The 18,977-nt window shown below is 42.6% G+C and overlaps 1 protein-coding gene across 15 annotated transcripts in view; it reads left to right on the top strand.

The window, feature by feature from the left end:
* Positions 1–17,543, top strand: part of LOC311250767 (calcium/calmodulin-dependent protein kinase type II subunit gamma-like) — a 41,019-nt gene extending 23,476 nt beyond the window's left edge. For 2 of the 15 annotated variants that reach the window (XM_084342788.1, XM_084342780.1), the window contains 10 exons: positions 2,917–2,957; positions 4,503–4,586; positions 6,249–6,293; positions 6,861–6,915; positions 7,128–7,208; positions 10,645–10,785; positions 12,622–12,697; positions 12,854–12,948; positions 13,215–13,451; positions 14,798–17,543. In XM_084342788.1, coding sequence (XP_084198914.1) covers positions 2,917–2,957; positions 4,503–4,586; positions 6,249–6,293; positions 6,861–6,915; positions 7,128–7,208; positions 10,645–10,785; positions 12,622–12,697; positions 12,854–12,948; positions 13,215–13,447 — 851 coding nt within the window. In that variant the 3' untranslated portion in view covers positions 13,448–13,451; positions 14,798–17,543. The remainder of the gene's footprint in view (positions 1–2,916; positions 2,958–4,502; positions 4,587–6,248; positions 6,294–6,860; positions 6,916–7,127; positions 7,209–10,644; positions 10,786–12,621; positions 12,698–12,853; positions 12,949–13,214; positions 13,452–14,797) is intronic. The other 13 variants (XM_084342792.1, XM_084342789.1, XM_084342785.1 and 10 more) reach the window with 10 other exon arrangements.
* The last annotated feature ends 1,434 nt before the right edge of the window (positions 17,544–18,977 follow it).

The following is an 18,977-nucleotide window of genomic DNA, read 5'->3' as shown; positions in this document are numbered from 1 at the left end:
ACAATCATTCAGACTCGACCCCCATTTCATCTCCAAAATTAGTTCTGTCGTCACACGCTCCATCCTGACTTCCACCTGACCCCACACGCCCCAGTGCTCTCCCCAAGTGAGGGGAGGCACAAGGCATACTGGGGCAGGGGATGAGGAGGGGCATGTATCCTGGGGGCGGGAACTGACACTGCAGGGGGCCGGCAAGAGCTGGGTTGGCGTGCTGCCATCGTTCGACCTGGGTTTGGTGGGAAGGGATGGAAAAGGCGGATGTTGAGGAGCTGAGGGGGAGAGGTTTAGGCCGAGACGGATGGGAGGTGCCGCTACCGGAGCCTACTGTTGAAGCCATCATCGTTGTGCAGCCTTCCTGATGAATCCCCCAGAGGTTAAAGGCATCCCACGTCTCATCTCCCCCTCCTGAGGTCTGTTTTAGTACTTTCCAAACAAGTCTCTGTGCCTCCTCGAAGAAATGCCACGGGCCAACGTGGCAACAAACCTGTCGTCCAGTGACATATTCCAGTCACTCTCATTGTGGACTGAGGGATGGACTATTTTGAAAGTACTAATATCAGTCTCAGCTCTCATCCTGCTGGGTGGGGACGGGTGGTGAAGGTCGACGATTCCGATGGTGGCTCCATGGATTGAGTAAAGTAGATAAGTCAGTGTAGAGCAGACTGGATTTTCTGTCACCTTTTCAGACGGGAGAATCGTCTCTGCTCTACAGTGTAAATAAATATCTATAGGTAGGATATGTATAGGCAGGATAAAGGTAAAACTGGAGAAACCTAAAGGGAGGAGGGTGATTTTACTTGAACGTGTGAGTGGTGCGCTGAGATTCTGGGTGTTTGTGGTGGTTTGATTGTCAGCTAGAGCCCTCCGAATGCAGGGCTTCCTCACTGAGACTGGACAAAGTTGCCTGTTTGTAAGTTTCCGTGAATATCATGAGTGACATCATCACACCAGATGAGACTCCTCAACTCTCTTCTTTTTTTGTAATTGCTTAGCTTTTTTTTTTTCTTGGCTTTCGGTCCTCTGATGATGTCACTCATCACTGTCCACAATCCTAGCACTTTTTAGTTTTGTTTTTTTTACTATACTGTAACTGCTTCCTTGCACATCTCTGTAGAGTATGGCTAAAGCAAGGCTTGGCGGTTTGCTCATGATGTTTACTTTTTCAATGACAATATAGCAATAATGTGACAGAAGTGTGCGTTTCGAAGCATTTTTCTAGAAAGGTGTTTGCCTTGCTGTCTTTCGCATGTGGGTGTCCTGTGTGGTTACATTCTGTAAAATGCTCTCGGGAGATACAACATCAGATGCTTTCTAATCCGTCCTTCCCTGCAGGCTGGTATCTTGCTCGAGTGGTGCAGCGCTCCCACTGTGGGTCACTTTTACCCACTTTCCACCAAAGCAAACCATGTGCTGGTTCTGGGCTGGTGCTGGTTCAAAGTTGTTGCAATCTGTGAACTTTTTAAGAACCGGTTTGCTTTTCCATGGGTATGAGACCCACCATAGAGTCTCGTCATTCAGTCACTGCATTATCAGGAGCAACTATGGCGGACTGCATCGACTCTTTTCAAGCATTGCAAAGCGTTACATTGGCATCCAAACATGAGTAGTACTGGGGCCACTGTTTCAACTCGTCCGCAGTGTTTATTCTCCCATGGATAAGTCCGAAACACTCAACACTAGTTCTGGTTTTCAGAAAATGGCAGTCAAAAGCGGTTTTAGTTGATACCTGGTCACGATTTCCCTGCACCCGGCCCCTGACGTAAGCTTTTCTTTTTTGTAGAACCAGCAAAGTGTTGGTGCCTCTCTGGAACCAGTTTTCCTGGCCAGGAGCCAGTTCATTGGCTGAAATGCAAAGAACTGGTTCTGGAGTAGGCACTGGCTCTGAACCAGCACCTGAACCAGATTGGACTAAAAGGCGTACTTGGCTCTGCCTGTGCTGAAATGCGAAATTGGCGAATTTCTCTTTAGGAGCTGGAGGGACGGACTTGTTTAGAAAGCATTTGTACGTGGTGGTCCCATGCTGTCGTGATTGGCACCCTGATGGCTGTTTGGTAGAAGATGTAGATGAGTTCAGAGTGTAAACAATCAGCTCTCCTTTCCCTAGTCGTGGAATGAACATTTTCTTTTTATTATATATTTTTTTCCTTCTGGATGCTGCATGGCAGGGCCAAGATAGAAGCTGCAACAGCCAAGATTAAGGAGCATGAGTTGACACTTGATATGTTTGCTGCTGTAAATGCTGTGGCCCTTATCTCCATTCTCTTGTATTGAAATGCTCTTTCGACCTTCCCCTCTCTCCCCCTCTTTCCCCTCTCCCATTTCTTATTGGAAGGTAAGAAACACAAGATAAGATATTTGCAACCCGTGTGTGTGTGTGTCCATAGAAAACGAGAGAAAAGGAAACAACAGACAGTGAGAGCTTCAGACTGAGGGGAAAAGTGACTTTGGCCCTGAACAGAAATCAATGATTTACATTAACCTCGCTCATCACAGTCAGTCCTGGCGGCAGTTTGAGTCTGACCATCACTCTCTTTTGAGATCTGCTGGGGTCTTCCAGGCAGGAAATGGATTTAGGAAGTTTACTTTGCTCTCAGGTTTCTCTTTTATCCCCAGATGGCAATGAATGGATTATGATGTTGAATGGGTTTTGCAGAGTGTAGCAACTTGCAAAGCCAAGGGGGGGGAAAAAATGAACAACAAATCCATTAAATGCATGTTATTCTCAGACATCAATCTAGACTTACTGTCATAAAGGCTCAGGTATTGGGGTTTCAAAGATTGTGACAAACTGCAGATTTCTTGCTCAAGTTGCGGATTTTCTCTAAAAGCTGCAAAGGAGCTGTGTGGATGCTGTCGTCAACAGTTAAACTCTACCTGTTTCTCTCCCTTTCTATCCTCCTCCACCCTTTTTTTCAGCATGCAAAAGTTTACTCAACAAGAAGTCAGATTCTGCTAAGGTAAGGTTGTCTTGTCACCTCTGTGCCCTCTTTTGTTCTCCTACACTGCGTCCTCTCCGTCTGTATTTGATGACCTCCTTTTTTACTTTCTGTTCTTATTCTGTACCCTTCTGTTTCTCTCGGGCTCACTTTCTCTTCCTCGTATTATACCAAGAACAATCTTCATACAGTTAAAGATTTTTATTTATTTTTTTTGGCTTAAATTTCCCATTCATTTCAATTGGGGATTATGTTATAAGTCAGGGCTTCTCAACCTTCTGTGGCCTGTTTTCAGATCCAAGAATCCCATCCACAAGTTGGAGAAACTTGAATTTCTTTAACCCAGTTCTGGTCTCATTAGCTGTGTTTCTATTAAAAGGAGCAATATGTAAAAAAAAATATTTACTCTAAACAGCTAGGAGACAGCATATTGCAAGAGTTACTGCTAACTGCTGCTAATCATAGCTGTTTTAGCTAGCTAGCTCCGTTTGCCATGCAGCTAGCAGTCCATACTGGGAGTTGGGCCTCCCCTATGTAGTGCAAAACAACAAGGAATTGTGGGAAATAATTAGGCATGGGCCGATATTAGATATTATCGAATATCGCGATGTTTGCCTCCATATGCGATATTTTTTCACAATATCAAATATCGAGCAGCCGTTCCGGCATTTTTGAGCTTTTATTTTAAAAAGAAAATGCACAAGGGCTATCATGGCAGCTGGGGCAATGCGTGTCGACATTTTGGAGGTAACTGCAGGTTTATTGGCTAGAAGTGGCGGCATGCGCTTTAACATACAGAAATGGAGGACTTAGTTTCTAAGGAGGCGGCCAGCTCACTAATTTTGTAGTATTTCGGGTTTAAAGTGGGAGAAAATGACGAGCCAAGGGATTTGAAAGAGGCTACATGCCATTTTTGCTGTAAGCAGGTGTTAAATAAAGAGGACAACAACACAAATTTGCTGCTTTACGTCAGAGTCCATCATCCAGCACAATTCGCTCAGCTCATCTCGCCGAGTGAACAAGTGATGATTGATTTAGTTTTCTCCAGTTATGCCGTTTCCATCAACATTTTCTTATGCGATACTTCAAAATGTGCATAAAATTACGTTAATGGAAACACAGCTAGTGTTCTGTGTCGTCATCGGTCACATCTTTCCTGTGTTGGTTTTACCCCTCCACCTTTAGTCGGTCTCACTCAGAGGGTTGCTGCTCTCTCTCTCTCTTCCGAGCAGTCTCCGTCATTCTCTGCTGCTATTAAGCATCTCTCTCCTCTCCTCTGCCTCCCCCTGCCTCCCTGTCTTTCTCCCCTGCCCCAGGGGTCTCTCTGTGCAGTTAAGTGGCGGAGGCATAGAGAGTTAGTGAGGCAGTAAAAAGGATGATCTAGAGGCCATTCTGTGGCACTCACCCTCTCATTTACCCTGTTAGCTCTCAACAGCCCGGGAGCGTCGACCAACATTAGCCCCATTCCCTAAAAGGCGTATAATTCTAATGCATCTGTGTGTGTAACGTATGTGTGCGTGTGTGTAACGTGTGTGTTCACTTTGAGTGTCTGCGTTCTCGTCCCAGCCTTCTACCAACAACAGTAAGAACAGTATAGTGAGCGCCATCAATGCCCTGAAAGACACCAACATGGCAACCAACGCCCAGATGGTACAGTAGGCCGCCGGAGTGTCAGTTCCCGCCTTTAACACCCCCCCCAACCCCTACCCCCCCCAGTAGTTGCATAGTAGCCCGTTGTGCCTCATCCTCCATCGTCATAGTTGCTGCTTGTCATCCTTCATCTACCATCCAGGAGGTGTTGCACTGTAACACCCCCTGCCCCGGCAGTTCCCATCCATTTTAGCTATTTTATCCCCCCTCCCCCTCCAGGCTGCACATGTGTTCCTGAATCAAAGCTTTTTGGAAACGATTAAAAAATCATTACTTTGAATCTCAGGCTGCACATGTGCACCTTGTTTTTTGGATTCCTAAGGAGCATGAACTTTAGGATTATATGCCTCTAAAGTGGCAGCGCAGACAACTGTAGAGTCCTGGTTCAGTTAGTTACGGCTGCTGATATCTAAGTAGAAATTATCATGTAATGGCCTCTGTGTTATCTGCTTTTTCGCCCATGCTTAACCAGCCCTCCCCCTAACTTTCTCACTGAAGTCAGCACGGCCTTGCACCCATCTGTCCTAACATCTTACCTTGTCATCAGATTTTTTTAAGCCCATCCAACCATCTTCCTCACTCAGACCATTGACATCCTTTCCATACTGCCATATGTTTATCGTTGTGCTGTTATTCAGTGTTAGCATGTTGAGATTTTAAGACGCTTTACTAGCATGCATTATATATATAACCTCTTGTTCTGGTGTGGCTACATAATACACTGTCTGATCGTTAAGGTGGTGCTTCTCAACTGGTGGTGCAGGACCCGGAAGTAGACCTGGGTGATGAGGCTGAAATCAGTATCAGAATATTCATTAATATTTTAACAGTAGGTTTTGAAAGTTATGGAAAATTTTAGATAAATCACATATATTATTGATGCTCAGTGCAGATAAAACCATGGCTGAAACAATTAACAGATTAGTCGACCGCAAGAATGGCTCTCAGTAGAGCGCATTCCTCTGTCAAGGCCCAACAGCCTTTAATTCAACCAACCCTAACCCGATATCAAACTTGATAGCCTTAAAACCACCTGAAACTGCTCAACCATAATTTAAGCTCACCAGATCTAGGCTCACTCATTTTTATTTTTTTATTTTTTTATCAAGATCCATGCATTATTTCCTGAAATTAACAAACAATGTGAACATTTGAAGATCTTACCTTGGATTCAGGCAACTGGGACTGTGAGAAAATGGGATTTTGCTCTCTTTCTGATTGATATCTTGTAGAATGATTAAACGTGATAAAATTGGCAGAATGATCGATTTTTGACGACGGCAGAGAATGACATCATCACTAAATGATTACAGAAAATTATGGAGCAACAATCTTCAGTGATAGTAAACTGGAATACTTTTTGTTTTTGGACTAAACAGGCCACATTAACACGTCAGCTTGAACATTGTGAAATTCTGATGATCGTCTCACTATTGCTAAACTAATCACTAATGAAAATAAGGTTTAGTGTGAGTGATCACATCCCAGCCCTAGCCATGGATGTAGCTGACGGTTTTGAAGACAAACCTACTGCTAGGAAGGAGATGTTAGGTTATAGAGCCCATTGCTGAGGTGAGGTATGGGGCCCAGTTTAAAGCCAGTTGAGAGGCACTGGTTCGGGATTATGACGTCTTGGTCTAACTGCTCTGTTCTGCGCTACAGGAATCTCAGAGCACAGTGGTGCACAACCCTCCTGATGGAGTCAAGGTAAGATGTGTGTTTTGTCTTAGCATTCATACACCAAGATTAGCGCATACGGGTTTTTTAAATGCTGGTAAACCCTCTAGAAATAAGTGATTGACTCCTCTCCCACTGCCAGTGGACGAGTTTGCCTTCCTGTTTTAGTTTTTTCCTGGAACGTCATAAGCGAAGTGACGCACCGGAAAACTGCAGCACAGATCTGTTGCTGTCATGAGGGCTAGTGACAATATTATGGTGGTTACTTTTCTTTATCGTTACGCACCAAAATCGACGGGCGTCCTATCATCTCAGCGGAAAAGGAGCAAAGATTAGCGTGTCCACCCAGGTGTCATGTTTCCATCACTGCAGATTGAACCTGAAGCTGACAAATACCGTGATTACTGCAGTCATTTGACCTGCGAATCAATGCTGATTGTACCATTTCTGATTGACGACAGCAACCAGATGTTAGTGGGTGTTGGTGTTTTTTTTTGTGGTATCCGTCTAAACGGTGCTTCCCTCTCAGGCCCGTTGGACTGGGAGCTGTCTGTGTTCATTTCAGTCTGTTTCTGATTGTCTGTCTGCGCTCCACAGGGATCAACAGAGAGCAACGCCACCAACGACGAGGAGGAAATGAAAGGTAGGAAAGGTAGTCAAGTGTTTTCTTCCCTATTTCCTGTTCTTATCCGCTCTCTCTTTCTCTGTCTCCCATCTAGTGAAGTGTGTTTAATTTGACTGTCGTGACTGGCAGGTGTGCCGAGATGCAACACGTGTCTCTCACACTCTTGACTGTGTGCCTGTGGTGTGTGTACGTACGTATTTATCGTGTGTGCGGCTGCGTTTTTCGTGTGTGTGTTCTAGCGGACAGTTCGGTGCTGAGTCAGAGCAGCGCCACAGAGGAGATGCCCCCACTTCTGCCCTCACCTCAAAGCTCACCTGCCAGTAAGTTTTTAACCATGGCAACCAGAAGCTATACGGTCGCCACTGGCAAGGACCTAACACCCCCACCCACCCAACCACCCGCCCCACCCCCACTCCCACCTTGGCTTTTTGTAGTCACTGGCAATGACGTCTTACATCTTTGAGCTCCCTCACTCTGATCCACCAAGCTCTTTTTGAGGGTTCCCACTGGTTTTGGAATTTGTGGAATATTGTTGATTTATGTTTCTTTTGTTTTTAACTTTTTTTTTAAAGAAAACTCAGGGACCATCATAACATTTTTATCTTTCTTAATACTGCAATTGATTTGATTTATTTTTAAGGATTTAAATTCCAGTTTATTACAACTTGGATCATATTTTTGGACTTTTGGATTCAGATTGGTCTGATAATCACTAAAAACAAGTCCAACATCACAAGCAGTCAGACATGTTTTAAGTAAACCTGTGTTCCTTGGACACCAATAACTGCAGTAGCTGATTCATGACCAAAACTTTAAGGTGAAAACAGACACAGATAAGTCCTTTTCTTTGTTGATTTTAGATGAAAACATGCAGGTCGATGTCATTATGATCTGTTGCAGAGTGTAAATCATCTAGAGTTTAAAGTCTAGAAAGGTAGTTGATTGAGTCTTAATCAAACACCGTGTTTGTATTCAGTCCAGCCTCTGGCTGTACTCAGCACTCACTAGAAACTCCAGTTACGTCCTTCAAGTCTCTTCCCCTCTTTTCTCTGTACGTTCTTTAATAAGGTACATTTCCTCTCCAGTCAGCAAGAGTACAATACACCTGACAGCGGAGGTTATGCATCTCCTCAACTTGCTGCTTTAGAGAAGTTGAGAGGCGAGAGTGAGGATAAAGTAAATACCTGCATAAGGATGCAACAATCTGCCAACACCAACGCTGATTTTCCTAAATTTAATTCTTCACGTGATAACATGAAGGTCATTGTACGGTAAAATTAGGTCATGGACTGCTGTGGCACTAAAATCTGAATCAGCTGCTCGCCTTTATTGAATGTTTATGATGCTAAAGATGATAGAACTATAATTATTTAATGTGTTTCATCACTCACGCTCCTTCAAAAGCGATCTGCTCAATAAAGTCGGATCAATAAATCCCCAGTTTCCATTGATATGATTGTCTGACCATTAATGAGACCCAAGTTGTTATGAAGTGGAATGTTCCTTTATCGGGATGCATTACCAGACTTATTACTTTCTCACAAACATGATTGCAGAAGGTCATTTCCTGCTGTGTACATCCATTACACTCGACATTGTTTGCTCACTTCTTAAGAGCCAAACTTTAACTGCTTTACTACCTGAATTTAACTTCACTGAACTCAGAAGAAACTTAAAAAAACAACAGCAGGGGCGAATTTTTTAGGTCACACAGGCTCTTTGACCTAATTATAGAAAGTCATTTAAAAAAAAAAAGAAAAGAAAAAGTTGTGGAATTTTTCATCAGGGCCACTGTGGGAACCCTGAAATGTGTGAGTGTGTGAGTCTGTGTGTGTGTGTGTGTGTGTTTCTTGGTGCATCTATCCCCTTGTCCTCCTAATGTGACAGCACCAGCTGGAGGAAGCCTTGCTTACCTTGCAGCTGGGTGTCCTAAACCGGCCTCCCAGTCTGACAGGCCCTGCTGCCTGTCTGACTTTCCCCGGAGTCCGTGCACACACACCATAGAGCATCAGGTTTCTCTTTGTCCTCACATTGTCTCCTCCATGCTCCTCTCCTCTGTCACGTACTTTAATCTTTTAATTTATTCTCCATCTCTCTCTAATACGCCATTCTCTGCTACATCGTTATCTCACCTCTCCCCTCTTTCAGATCTTCCCCACTCTAATCTCTCTCGACCTCTTGTCCTCACTTCCTGCTCTCTCGTCATACACACCTGCACTTACAGGGACAGACTGATCTTTCCCCTCTCTTCCTCTTAACTCCTCTCCTGCATCTTTTATCCACTCTCACCTTCCTTCCTTCCTTCCTGAACATGCTTAGTTCCCCCCACAGGCATAACACGAGCTAATAGCAAACAATGGCTTCGATCCTCTCTTTGCTGGGTGCTGCAGCTCATCAGACGAGGCTTTATTAATGTATGTGCGCATTAGGGTAGAGTAGACGTGAGCAGAGCAGGCAGTTAAATGACTTCCACATCACACAGCATCACGATCAGAGCTGCCATGCTGTCCTCTTGTTGCTCATCTGCATGCTTGTCATAAACAGGGTTCGTACAGAGTCTTGAAAGTTTGGAAAATTAATTAAGGTTAGAGAATGCTTGAGTTTGAGTTTAATCCTTTGACACAATCTGGTGTTTCGTCTACACAATCACTCATGTAAACCAAAAATGTTTTAATATTTGACATGAAACGATCTTTTCGTCATTTCTTGTTTGTCTCCTGGTTCAGAATGAACAGGAATTAAATAATAATGTCCAGCCAGAAACAAAGTGACAATATACATTGATTTCTGAAGGTATAAAGCAAACTTTTTCATAATTACATTTATAGAAATAATTTAGATTTGGTCATAGAGGCTTTGACAGTTTCAGGTTTCACTGAAGATCTTTCTCGTCTGATTGACATTTCTTCCCTTACATAATGCACCTTCAAAGGCAGATTTAATAACAATAGTTTGGAGCAGGAAAAAGTTGATTAGCTAATTGATAAGATGCTACGAAGAAGAAGTTGTGACATTTTATATCCAAAAGGTCAAAGGTCAACTTCACTGCGACATCATAATATTTGGCAACTGTCCATTATTCAACGCCACGCAGCTCAGGAACAGCAACTTACGCAATATATGTCTTCATATTTTGAAATCTCTTCAAAAGCACCGTGTTAACACTGGGCAACAAAATCAAATGTCACAAAGTTATTGATGAAATGCCTCCATGTTGATTTTGCGACAGTATTGTAGGGATGACTATTTGCTTTTTGACAAAATACGAACACAGTGAGATTTTTGATCAATAATCATCAGTAATGTGGATGTAATGCCTGAGTGGGATAAGGCTCTAATAGGTTTTAAATCAAGTCGGATAAGTTCAGAAAGTTGCATCACTTGACTGTAATGCAGCCTTTAAAACCAGGAAACGATGCTGGACATTCATTGATCCATGCCGTCAACGATAGTTTGAAAAGGCATCAATGCAGACTAATCGGCCAAACCGATTTTGTCAGTTGACCTCTACAGGAATTTTCCTCTTAATAAGCTGTACGAACCCTGCATGAACTAAACCCACACTAACTTTTGAGTGTCCTTCATTTATTACTAATCTTACTGATTTCTAACCCACGTCAGCTTTGTCTCATTCAGTTTTTAATTTTACTGCATGTCGTCTGCGTGTTTTTGGGATGCTCACATGTACGTTTCTGTCACCCTTGTCATCCATCCACGTTGTTTTGTGTTTGTTGACCACCCCGTTGTGTGTTTCAGTTCCACCGCATGACGTAAAGCGCATGGCATGGAACAGCACAGGCAACAGCTCCTGCCCTGACTCTGAGCTCTCACAGTCCTCCATGCCTGCCGCTCCACTAGGGAGCAACACTGTCGCTGCTATAAACAACACTAAGCAGAGTAAGGACACAGTCTTGACTAACTTGACCTCAGCTTTTCCTTGCTGTCTACTCACTGTAGCTGTCTCACACTAAAAGCTTGCATCTCAGTCATTTAGTCAGGTTCGAGACTCCTTTCTGGTTCGTTTTCGCCAGTTTTAAGACTGGAAATGAGGAGAACACCTCCGCATGTTATCAGACCAATAATACTTAGCTCAGGTCTTAAGAAGGTTCATTTACATTGGCAGCAAGTAAATACAAAATGGCACGAAGGACAAAAAAACAACAATGTTTTAGTCGGTCTCTTGATACTTTCTGGCTTCCCTTCCTTGTCCATTTTACTAAAGTAGTAAATTAGTTGCAGGTGTGAAGTTTCTGTTTCAAGAAAAAAAAGCCAAGTAATGTCCTCAAACATCTGGGCATTGTAGTTCATATCAAACATTGCTGAAACAGGACTAAGTAGTGCCTTTGTTTGGGCTTATTTTCAGCTGCAGATTAATACACATTCAATGCTTTTAATGTTATGTAGCGTCACATGGTTTCATGGAGGTTTTAAAAATTAATCCTTGTATTTTTAGACCCGAGCACTATGTTTACATATTTGGATGTGTTTAAATGAGTAAAGTTTTGGAGTCGGTGCAGTAGATCACCTCAGGTATCTGTCACAAACCTGGCTACACCAGCTGCAGTGCAATCCTTGTGGACAGGCTCAGATGTTGAATGTCTGAAAACAATACGTAAAGAATCCCTCCAGAGAGAGACCTTTTTAATAAGCAGTAAGATATTTTTGTTTTACCAGAACAGCCGTTACGTAGCTTTGTTAAAAGCCAACTCCATTGACGAAAATACTAATTTTACCTCACAGAACTCAGGAATTTCTGCCTACCAGAGCTTCAGATGGTTCGTTTGCTTGTGTTTATGTGTGAATTTTAAAACACCATAGTCACAAAAGTAAATGACTAACCCCTTTTAAATTGTATGTGTTGAAAAGTTACAGGCAACAAACAATTTGAGTTTTGTTTTTTCCCCTTTTCAAACCTTTATTTAAGCCTCTAAAATCCTTGAAGTTTCCCTTGTTTGCAATCATGTCAAGATGCACATAAATTTGCAGAGTCAAAACAATATATTCAGTGAAACCAACTGCACACTGAGGTTAAGTGATGTCAGATCACTGTCTTGAATTGTCCAGGGTTAGTGAGACTGTTGTTGCAGCACTGTGGTTTTGTGAGGAGGGAGACGTTAATTTGGGACTAACATTGTCTCTATTGACATTATTAAAACCGTTATTTTTATTTATTTGTTTATTTGTAAACCTGGTCAGAGGCCGTTTCATAGAAAACGACTGTAGTCTTGACAGTGATGTGTTGCGAAAGTAAGTTTATCAGCTTGAAAGGTCTTAAGTCTTATAAATCTTATCTCCAATGCCACTGATTATCTTTTTCTGGAGCTTTCTGTAGCATCTGTCAGTCTTCCTCAGTGGTAAAAAAACTTGTCAACAAGTTTGCTCAGTTGTAAGTGGAGCTCGAGTTCAGATTTCGCGTGTCAAAGCTTATGGTGTTTACAAGCAAATTTCCGTGTTTTGTTTTGGCGGCAGTGTTTGCTCACACAGCAGAGTGTTCAGTCAGTTTTTGTGCTGCACAGAAGGCGAGAATCAGAGCGACGGCTAGTGATGAGGGGTAGAGTCGCAGCGACGGAGCTGCTCAGACCGAATGATGAGCTTGTAGCCGCAGACGAGAGAGCAGAGAGAGAAAATGTCATCAAGCAAAACCACCACATAGTTAATTGTTGTCTGGGCTTCTAACAGACCTCTCACCATTTACCATCTGTCTGTCTCTTCTCTCTGCTGCTCTCTCTGTAGCTCGTAAACAGGAGATCATCAAGATAACAGAGCAGCTGATTGAAGCGATCAACAATGGAGATTTCGAGGCCTACACGTGAGTACGGCTGCATGTGTATAATGAAAAGCAGTGGATGAATTTATGTAACGTTCCAGCAGCGTTTCTTTCTTAGGTCTCTCTCAAGTTTTCTCAAGACTGTGTTTCTCTGCACTAATGTCTCTGCTTTCTCACCCGTCTCCGTTTCTTTCTCAGGAGGATTTGCGATCCCGGACTCACCTCTTTTGAACCCGAGGCCCTGGGGAACCTGGTGGAGGGCATGGACTTTCACAAGTTCTACTTTGAAAACTGTGAGTCTCACAAAGCACAAAGCATCCGTCTATTTTAATCTGCCTGAACAACAGCCAGGTGAAGCTTTCTCTCAGAGTGAGGTTCACCACAAAGCGTGGTCAGTTTTTGGGAAAGTAAATTTGTTTTGTTTTTTCCATGACCGCATCTGAAATGTCCCGGTGTTGTGCAACGATGATCTGCTTTACACTACTTTTCCCACTGTCCACTGGTCTATCCGGTAATCAAGGATACATTTCACCGTCTTGTCTCCATTTGTTTTGTGCAGTGCTGAGCAAGAACAGCAAGCCCGTGCACACCACCCTGCTCAACCCACACGTGCACCTGATCGGCGAGGACGCCGCCTGCGTCGCCTACATTCGGCTCACACAGTTTGTGGACACCACGGGCCGCCCTCGTTCCAGCCAATCGGAGGAGACCAGGGTGTGGCATCGTCGCGATGGCAAGTGGCTCAATGTTCACTTCCACTGCTCAGGAGCGCCTGCTGCACCACTACAGTGATCAGGTACACACACACACACACACACACACACACACACACAGACGGTGTCACACATGTATAATGTAGCTAATTTTAATATCAAATCTGAAAATGAACGGCTGAACTTCACCAAGTTTCAAGGTAATCGGAAGACAAATTTAGATTTAGTTGTTTGTCCCTTCAGTAAAAGACCCGTCAATCAATTTGGCTGTTTTTAATCGTGTGTTTTGATTCTGAACATTTAGATTTGGATGTCATAAATCTGGTTTATTGTAACTTTATTTTCAAAGCTTTGGCCATTATATCTGTCTGAATGGTAACACCCACTCATGGCTGTAAGAAGTCTGTGCCTCTGAGTTAGAGATGCACCAAATGTGAAATTCTGTGCTGATACTAATGTTTAAAATAACTATTTTGCCAAAAGTTGATGCTGATGGGTTTTGTTTTGTTATTTATTTTGTTTGTTGTTATTTTTTCCCCCTTTTGTGTCATGGAGAAAAGAAATCTTCGTTAAAAGTGCACAAATTTGATCATATACATTTCTGAAGCAGTCTTTAATAGAAACTTCTTTCATATGTAAAAGATTATTTTTTTTCTTTTATTAAGTAACTTCAAAAGCCTTTTCAGCCTGCTGTACAACTACCTACTCAATAATAAGAATTATTCAGTACTTACGTAGCCTTTTAAACTGATGGCAGGGATGCTGAGAGCCTGTAGTTTATAAATGTTGTAGCGCAAAATTGATTCGACACAACAGATGATAAGCCGCTGCCATCAATGAATGTCATCATATTTGCAGATAACAGTCAACAAGACAAATATCTGCTGATATATTAGTGCGTCTCTTCCGCCAGTATTCTAAGAACGGCTGGTTAAATTGACTAAATAAGTTATTAAGTCGGTCGGTAAACTGTGACCGATGGAAACTTCACTCTTTGCATTTTCTCCTCTGAATAAGTTTTGCTAATGTTGAGGTTTGTTTAAGAACCTGTCTGAGGACATGCTGGTGGCCCTGGAGGTTAAATCTGCCATGTAATCGCAAAGTCCCCCAATGAAGTCCAGCTGGGGACCTCTGCCGCCGCCCTGTTCTGTCCTCATTTCCTGTCAGCTTTCTGCTGAATGCTACTTAAAAAGGCAAACATACTTTTTTTTAAAAAAAGCTGTCTGATTGCCTGACTGCTCGTGCTTCTTCCACATTGGACTTCTTTTTGGAGGCATCCCGCATCTTTCCCAAAAGTTATCACCTAATGGCCAAACTACAAAAATAAGATCCAGTAATAAACCAGAATTATTCTTTAATAACTTCTGACAATGTTAGTGAAGCGTCTTTGGAAATGAAGCCTAATTTCAGTCTCCTCTCTCCCCCCCAGTGGTCCTGAGCCTCCAGTCTACTGGAGTGTGTGTTTTGGGGGGCAGTTTTTTTCAGCGAGCGTGTTTCGGAGGCACGTCCTCTGCGTGGATTGGCTAGTGCCAGGAGCCCGGCCGGGCGAGATCGCATCCCTCTCCACGATACCAACCAATCCTGTCCCCCCCTTGACCTGCTGGGGGCCGGCTGAACACAAGACACCGCCCCCATGGGATGATGCATGCATCTGGCGCCTGATCGGAGGGCGCGTCTTTGCCCTCTATCCCTCCCCTGGCAGCCATCTTTTTTCTGCCCGCGCGAGATGAGACGTCCTGCGTGAGGAGAGGATTTACAGTTGAACTTGTGACAGTTTATGAGTATGAGTTATGAATATGCTGTGTAAATTATGACTAGATGTACCAGAAACCACCAAAACCCAACCAAGCATTTATATTCACTATCTAATAAGGGAGGAACAGAAGGGAGTGTGAGGTTAAAGCAGCTGAGATTTTGGACACTTTTTCTTTTTTCTTTTTTCTTTTTTTTTTTGGTATTCTAGGGATTAACCGGGTAGAAAGTGTTGTGCTCGTTACCCGGGCGTTGGTGTGAAGACGTAGGGAGGTATTCCCACCCCACAACTGAATTCTCGAGGGGGAAAAAAAAGTCAAGTGGGCTCAGTCAGAGAACTTGATGACGAGAGAAACTTGATATCAAAAACATGAAGCACCAAAGTGTAGAACTTTAGGCTTTTTATGTGTTTACGTGTTTTCGTTTGTGTGCTTGTTTTTTTTTTTGTTTGTTTTGTTTGTTTTTTGTTTTTTCTTCGACCGAGCAGAAAATCGTGTCGTCGTGGGATTCGGGGCGGGGCGGGCGTCCGATTTGAGGTTAAATGTTTTGTTGTGTTTTTAGCGTCCTGTTCCCTTCCTGTGAATAACCGGAGCCTCTTTTTTTATTTTATTTTATTTTTTTTGTCATTATTATTATTATTATTATTATTATTATTATTATATTTTTTTTGTCTGACTGATCCTATAATCAAGGCTCCTTTTTAAAGCAGCTGAGTTTTTAAAAAAAGAGGGATTTTATTGTGCAAGTTTAAAGCTAACCTGCGCGTGTTAACACGTTCTGTTGTGTCTGTATGCAGTGGAGGGAGAGAGCGGCCCGGGGAAGGCGTCTGCGTTTTGCATGTTTGCCCGCCGCCTCTCCCTCATTCACCCCCGTCCTTGACCCCTCCCCCCTTTTTTCTCTCTTCTTAAACCATTCCCTCTTTCCCTCCTTTTTCTCTGCTTTCTTGCAAGGGCCTGGTTTGTTTATAATCACTGTGTAAATACAGTGTATGTATAGATATATGTAGAAAAGTGTAATATATGTACATGTATCTAAGAGACACTCATCCTGTGCATCTGGGCATGAACCTCTGTGACCCCGTTCTAGTTTAGAAGCAACATTTTCCTCAACGATTCGCTTTAATTCTCCTCCTTAAAGTACTTCCTTAAATATATTGGTAGCTCTTGATGAATCACGACGATCACACACACACACACACACACACACACACTCGAGTCCCGTGGCCATAAGACTGTTTTTAAAGACGGGGAATAAAAGAAAATAACAGGTTGAAAATAATGAAACCCTTCTGCCCAACGAGACTTTTTAAAACAACCTCCATCATAGTGTCCTTAACTCCTGATCCCACAATGCTGTGAGCCATCTCTTCATATCATATGCACACACTCACACACACACACACACACGCCTGGTGGTGTGTTTCGGCTTTGTAACATATCTGCACCACTGCTGTGTGACCACGGTGCCACCCTTGCTGTGCTGCTTAATTGTCTCCATCCATCCGCGACAGTCGAATCTTAAAAAAAAACCCCACCCGATATCCTCTCCCCCTCCTCCTCCACCCTCCCTCTCCTCCCGTGTACCTGCTCTCGAGATGTTTATTTGTACCTCTCTCTGTTGTTTCTCTGTTCCCGTGTGTTACTGGTTTGAGTTTTTTTGTCGTCGTCGCCGTTGCTGTTAACTTGTCGTTTGGTAAATTTGCCGATCTGCCAAGCTGGAGTTCTGCACTCTCCCTCGCACACAGAAGAAGAAGAAGAAGAAGAAGATAAAAAGGGAAAAGAGGGAGGAAGACAACACAAATTTTACAGATTGAGCGATCACAGATTGATCGGGACAAAATTATTTATTAATGTAATCTGCCCTTGGTGGTTTTAAAATCGTGCCTGCTCAGTCGAGAGGAGTTTTGAAAAGCCAGAGAGAGAACGAGTCGGTGTGGGTGTGCAGGTTTTCTGTGACCTGCACTGTTGAACCAGAGCGGGAGACCTAGTTATATGCATGTTTCAGTTACGCATTTCTACCATGTACCTACCTGAATAAGGATGGAGCTAGTGTTAATATATGATATTTGCATCTTTTGAAATAAGAATTTTCCTCCATCCAGAATGTTGAATAGGTGACATGAAAAATACAAAAAAATGCAAAATTTTTAAAAAAAGGATTCAGGAGCCGTAGCTTGGTATGAGGCCCTCGATGTTAGCGTTTTCCCTGCGTTGTAATGATATACTATTGGGCTGCGCTTTCTCCCCCAGCCTTCACATGGATGCTGGAGTTTTTTTGCATGATCATGATGTACAATGAAATACAACCATGAATTGACGACTATCAAGTGTTTGTCTGAGTGTTAGTTGGTCTTCATCATAGCTTTGTTATTCTTCGAAACTTGGATCTTGAAAGTATTTAATAAAAATACTATTTCAGCACTGGTTTGTCTCTCTCGCCTCGTTTATTTTGCTTCTTGTTCCTGCAGTCGAGTGTTTGAGCTCCACTGCGAAGAATGATGTATGAGCAGAGTCTGACACTAGAAGGCTGTTTTCACATTCAGCCCTGAAAGTGTACATTTCTGCTGTGCTCGTTGAAAGTCTGATTTTTAGCAGGCGGACGATGCACTTCATCCAATTCTGATCATGGAAAAAACCTTGCTTAAAGGTTGAGTCTCGCTTTTAACTCCCATTCGTCAAAAACCTACGCTATGGGATCATCTCTGACCCGTCCTACAATCCCTAACCGTCATTATTTGATGAGTTGGGAACTCAAAAATCAACTTTGCTTACTGATGACACTTTTTTAAAGGGTTGAATGTAGTTGAAAACATAAAATAAATGAACAAACATTATCAACAGAGTGTGAAGGAAAACTTGACGTTTCTTCAAAGACATCTGTACTGTGTTGCAGAGATGTCGGCTGAAGTTGGCATGCTAACCAGCTACCCACACCTCATCCTGCCTCAGAAAATGTAAAAACAAGTAAAGAAAATTAACTCTGAAAATGCCGGAAAGAGAGTTGTCATGGCGTAAAACCAACGATCTGTTGATCTTTACTGATCCACATGCAAGTCTTAACAATTTTTATTTTAATTGACTCAGTTGTGAGTTTGGAGAATCATAACACTGACAATGGACTTCACTGTGACATCTTTGAAATGACAAATATTTGTATATTCATATATTCTGCAATTTAAATGAGGATGAAGGAGTCGAAGCCCTTTTAAGGATTTTATTGTGGTAAAAAAAACAAACATGTCAGACATTTTAATGTCTTAATACAACTGTAGAGGGAATCTTTAAGCTTTGTCCCCATCGTGTCCTGTCGGATTTAGCTTTTGTTGTCACACACGGAAACATTTTTGAACCTTCTCCAAAAAACATCTTATTGGAAAGGCATCCATTCAGTGGAAATGTTGCTCCAAACAACCTGCCAAACAGTTTAGTGTTTACCTCGGCTGCTTTCTAACTCCATGGTTTCTGAACTCTCACACTCGTCTGGTACCACACACACTCAGTGACACGACAAACATGACCCCTTTTTCTTTTTAGACATTATAATAACACATTTTATTTGAATAGCACTTTTAATGTTACAAAGTGTCCTGCAAAAGAAAATAAACAAGATCGAGCAAATAGAATGAGAATATCACATCAGCACGGAGGAAGTAAAGACAATAATGTGTCGGATCCAAAATATATAACCCGTATAAATAAAACATGAAACATTTCCAGAAGCTTTCATAAAGAGAAGAGTTTGAAGAAGCCTGGGCCTGATGACTGTGCATTTTTGACATTTTCAGCCTGGATTTAGAGAGAGTTTCATCAGCACGGTCTCACCCTGAAATCACCAAATTTGGAGCTAATAGAGATCCG

This window comes from Pagrus pagrus, assembly GCF_965226575.1.
Source record: "Pagrus pagrus genome assembly, chromosome: 21".
Lineage (NCBI taxonomy): Eukaryota > Metazoa > Chordata > Actinopteri > Spariformes > Sparidae > Pagrus > Pagrus pagrus.
The sequence above is the reverse complement of the archived record's forward strand: the minus strand, read 5'-3'. Positions and strand labels throughout refer to the sequence as shown.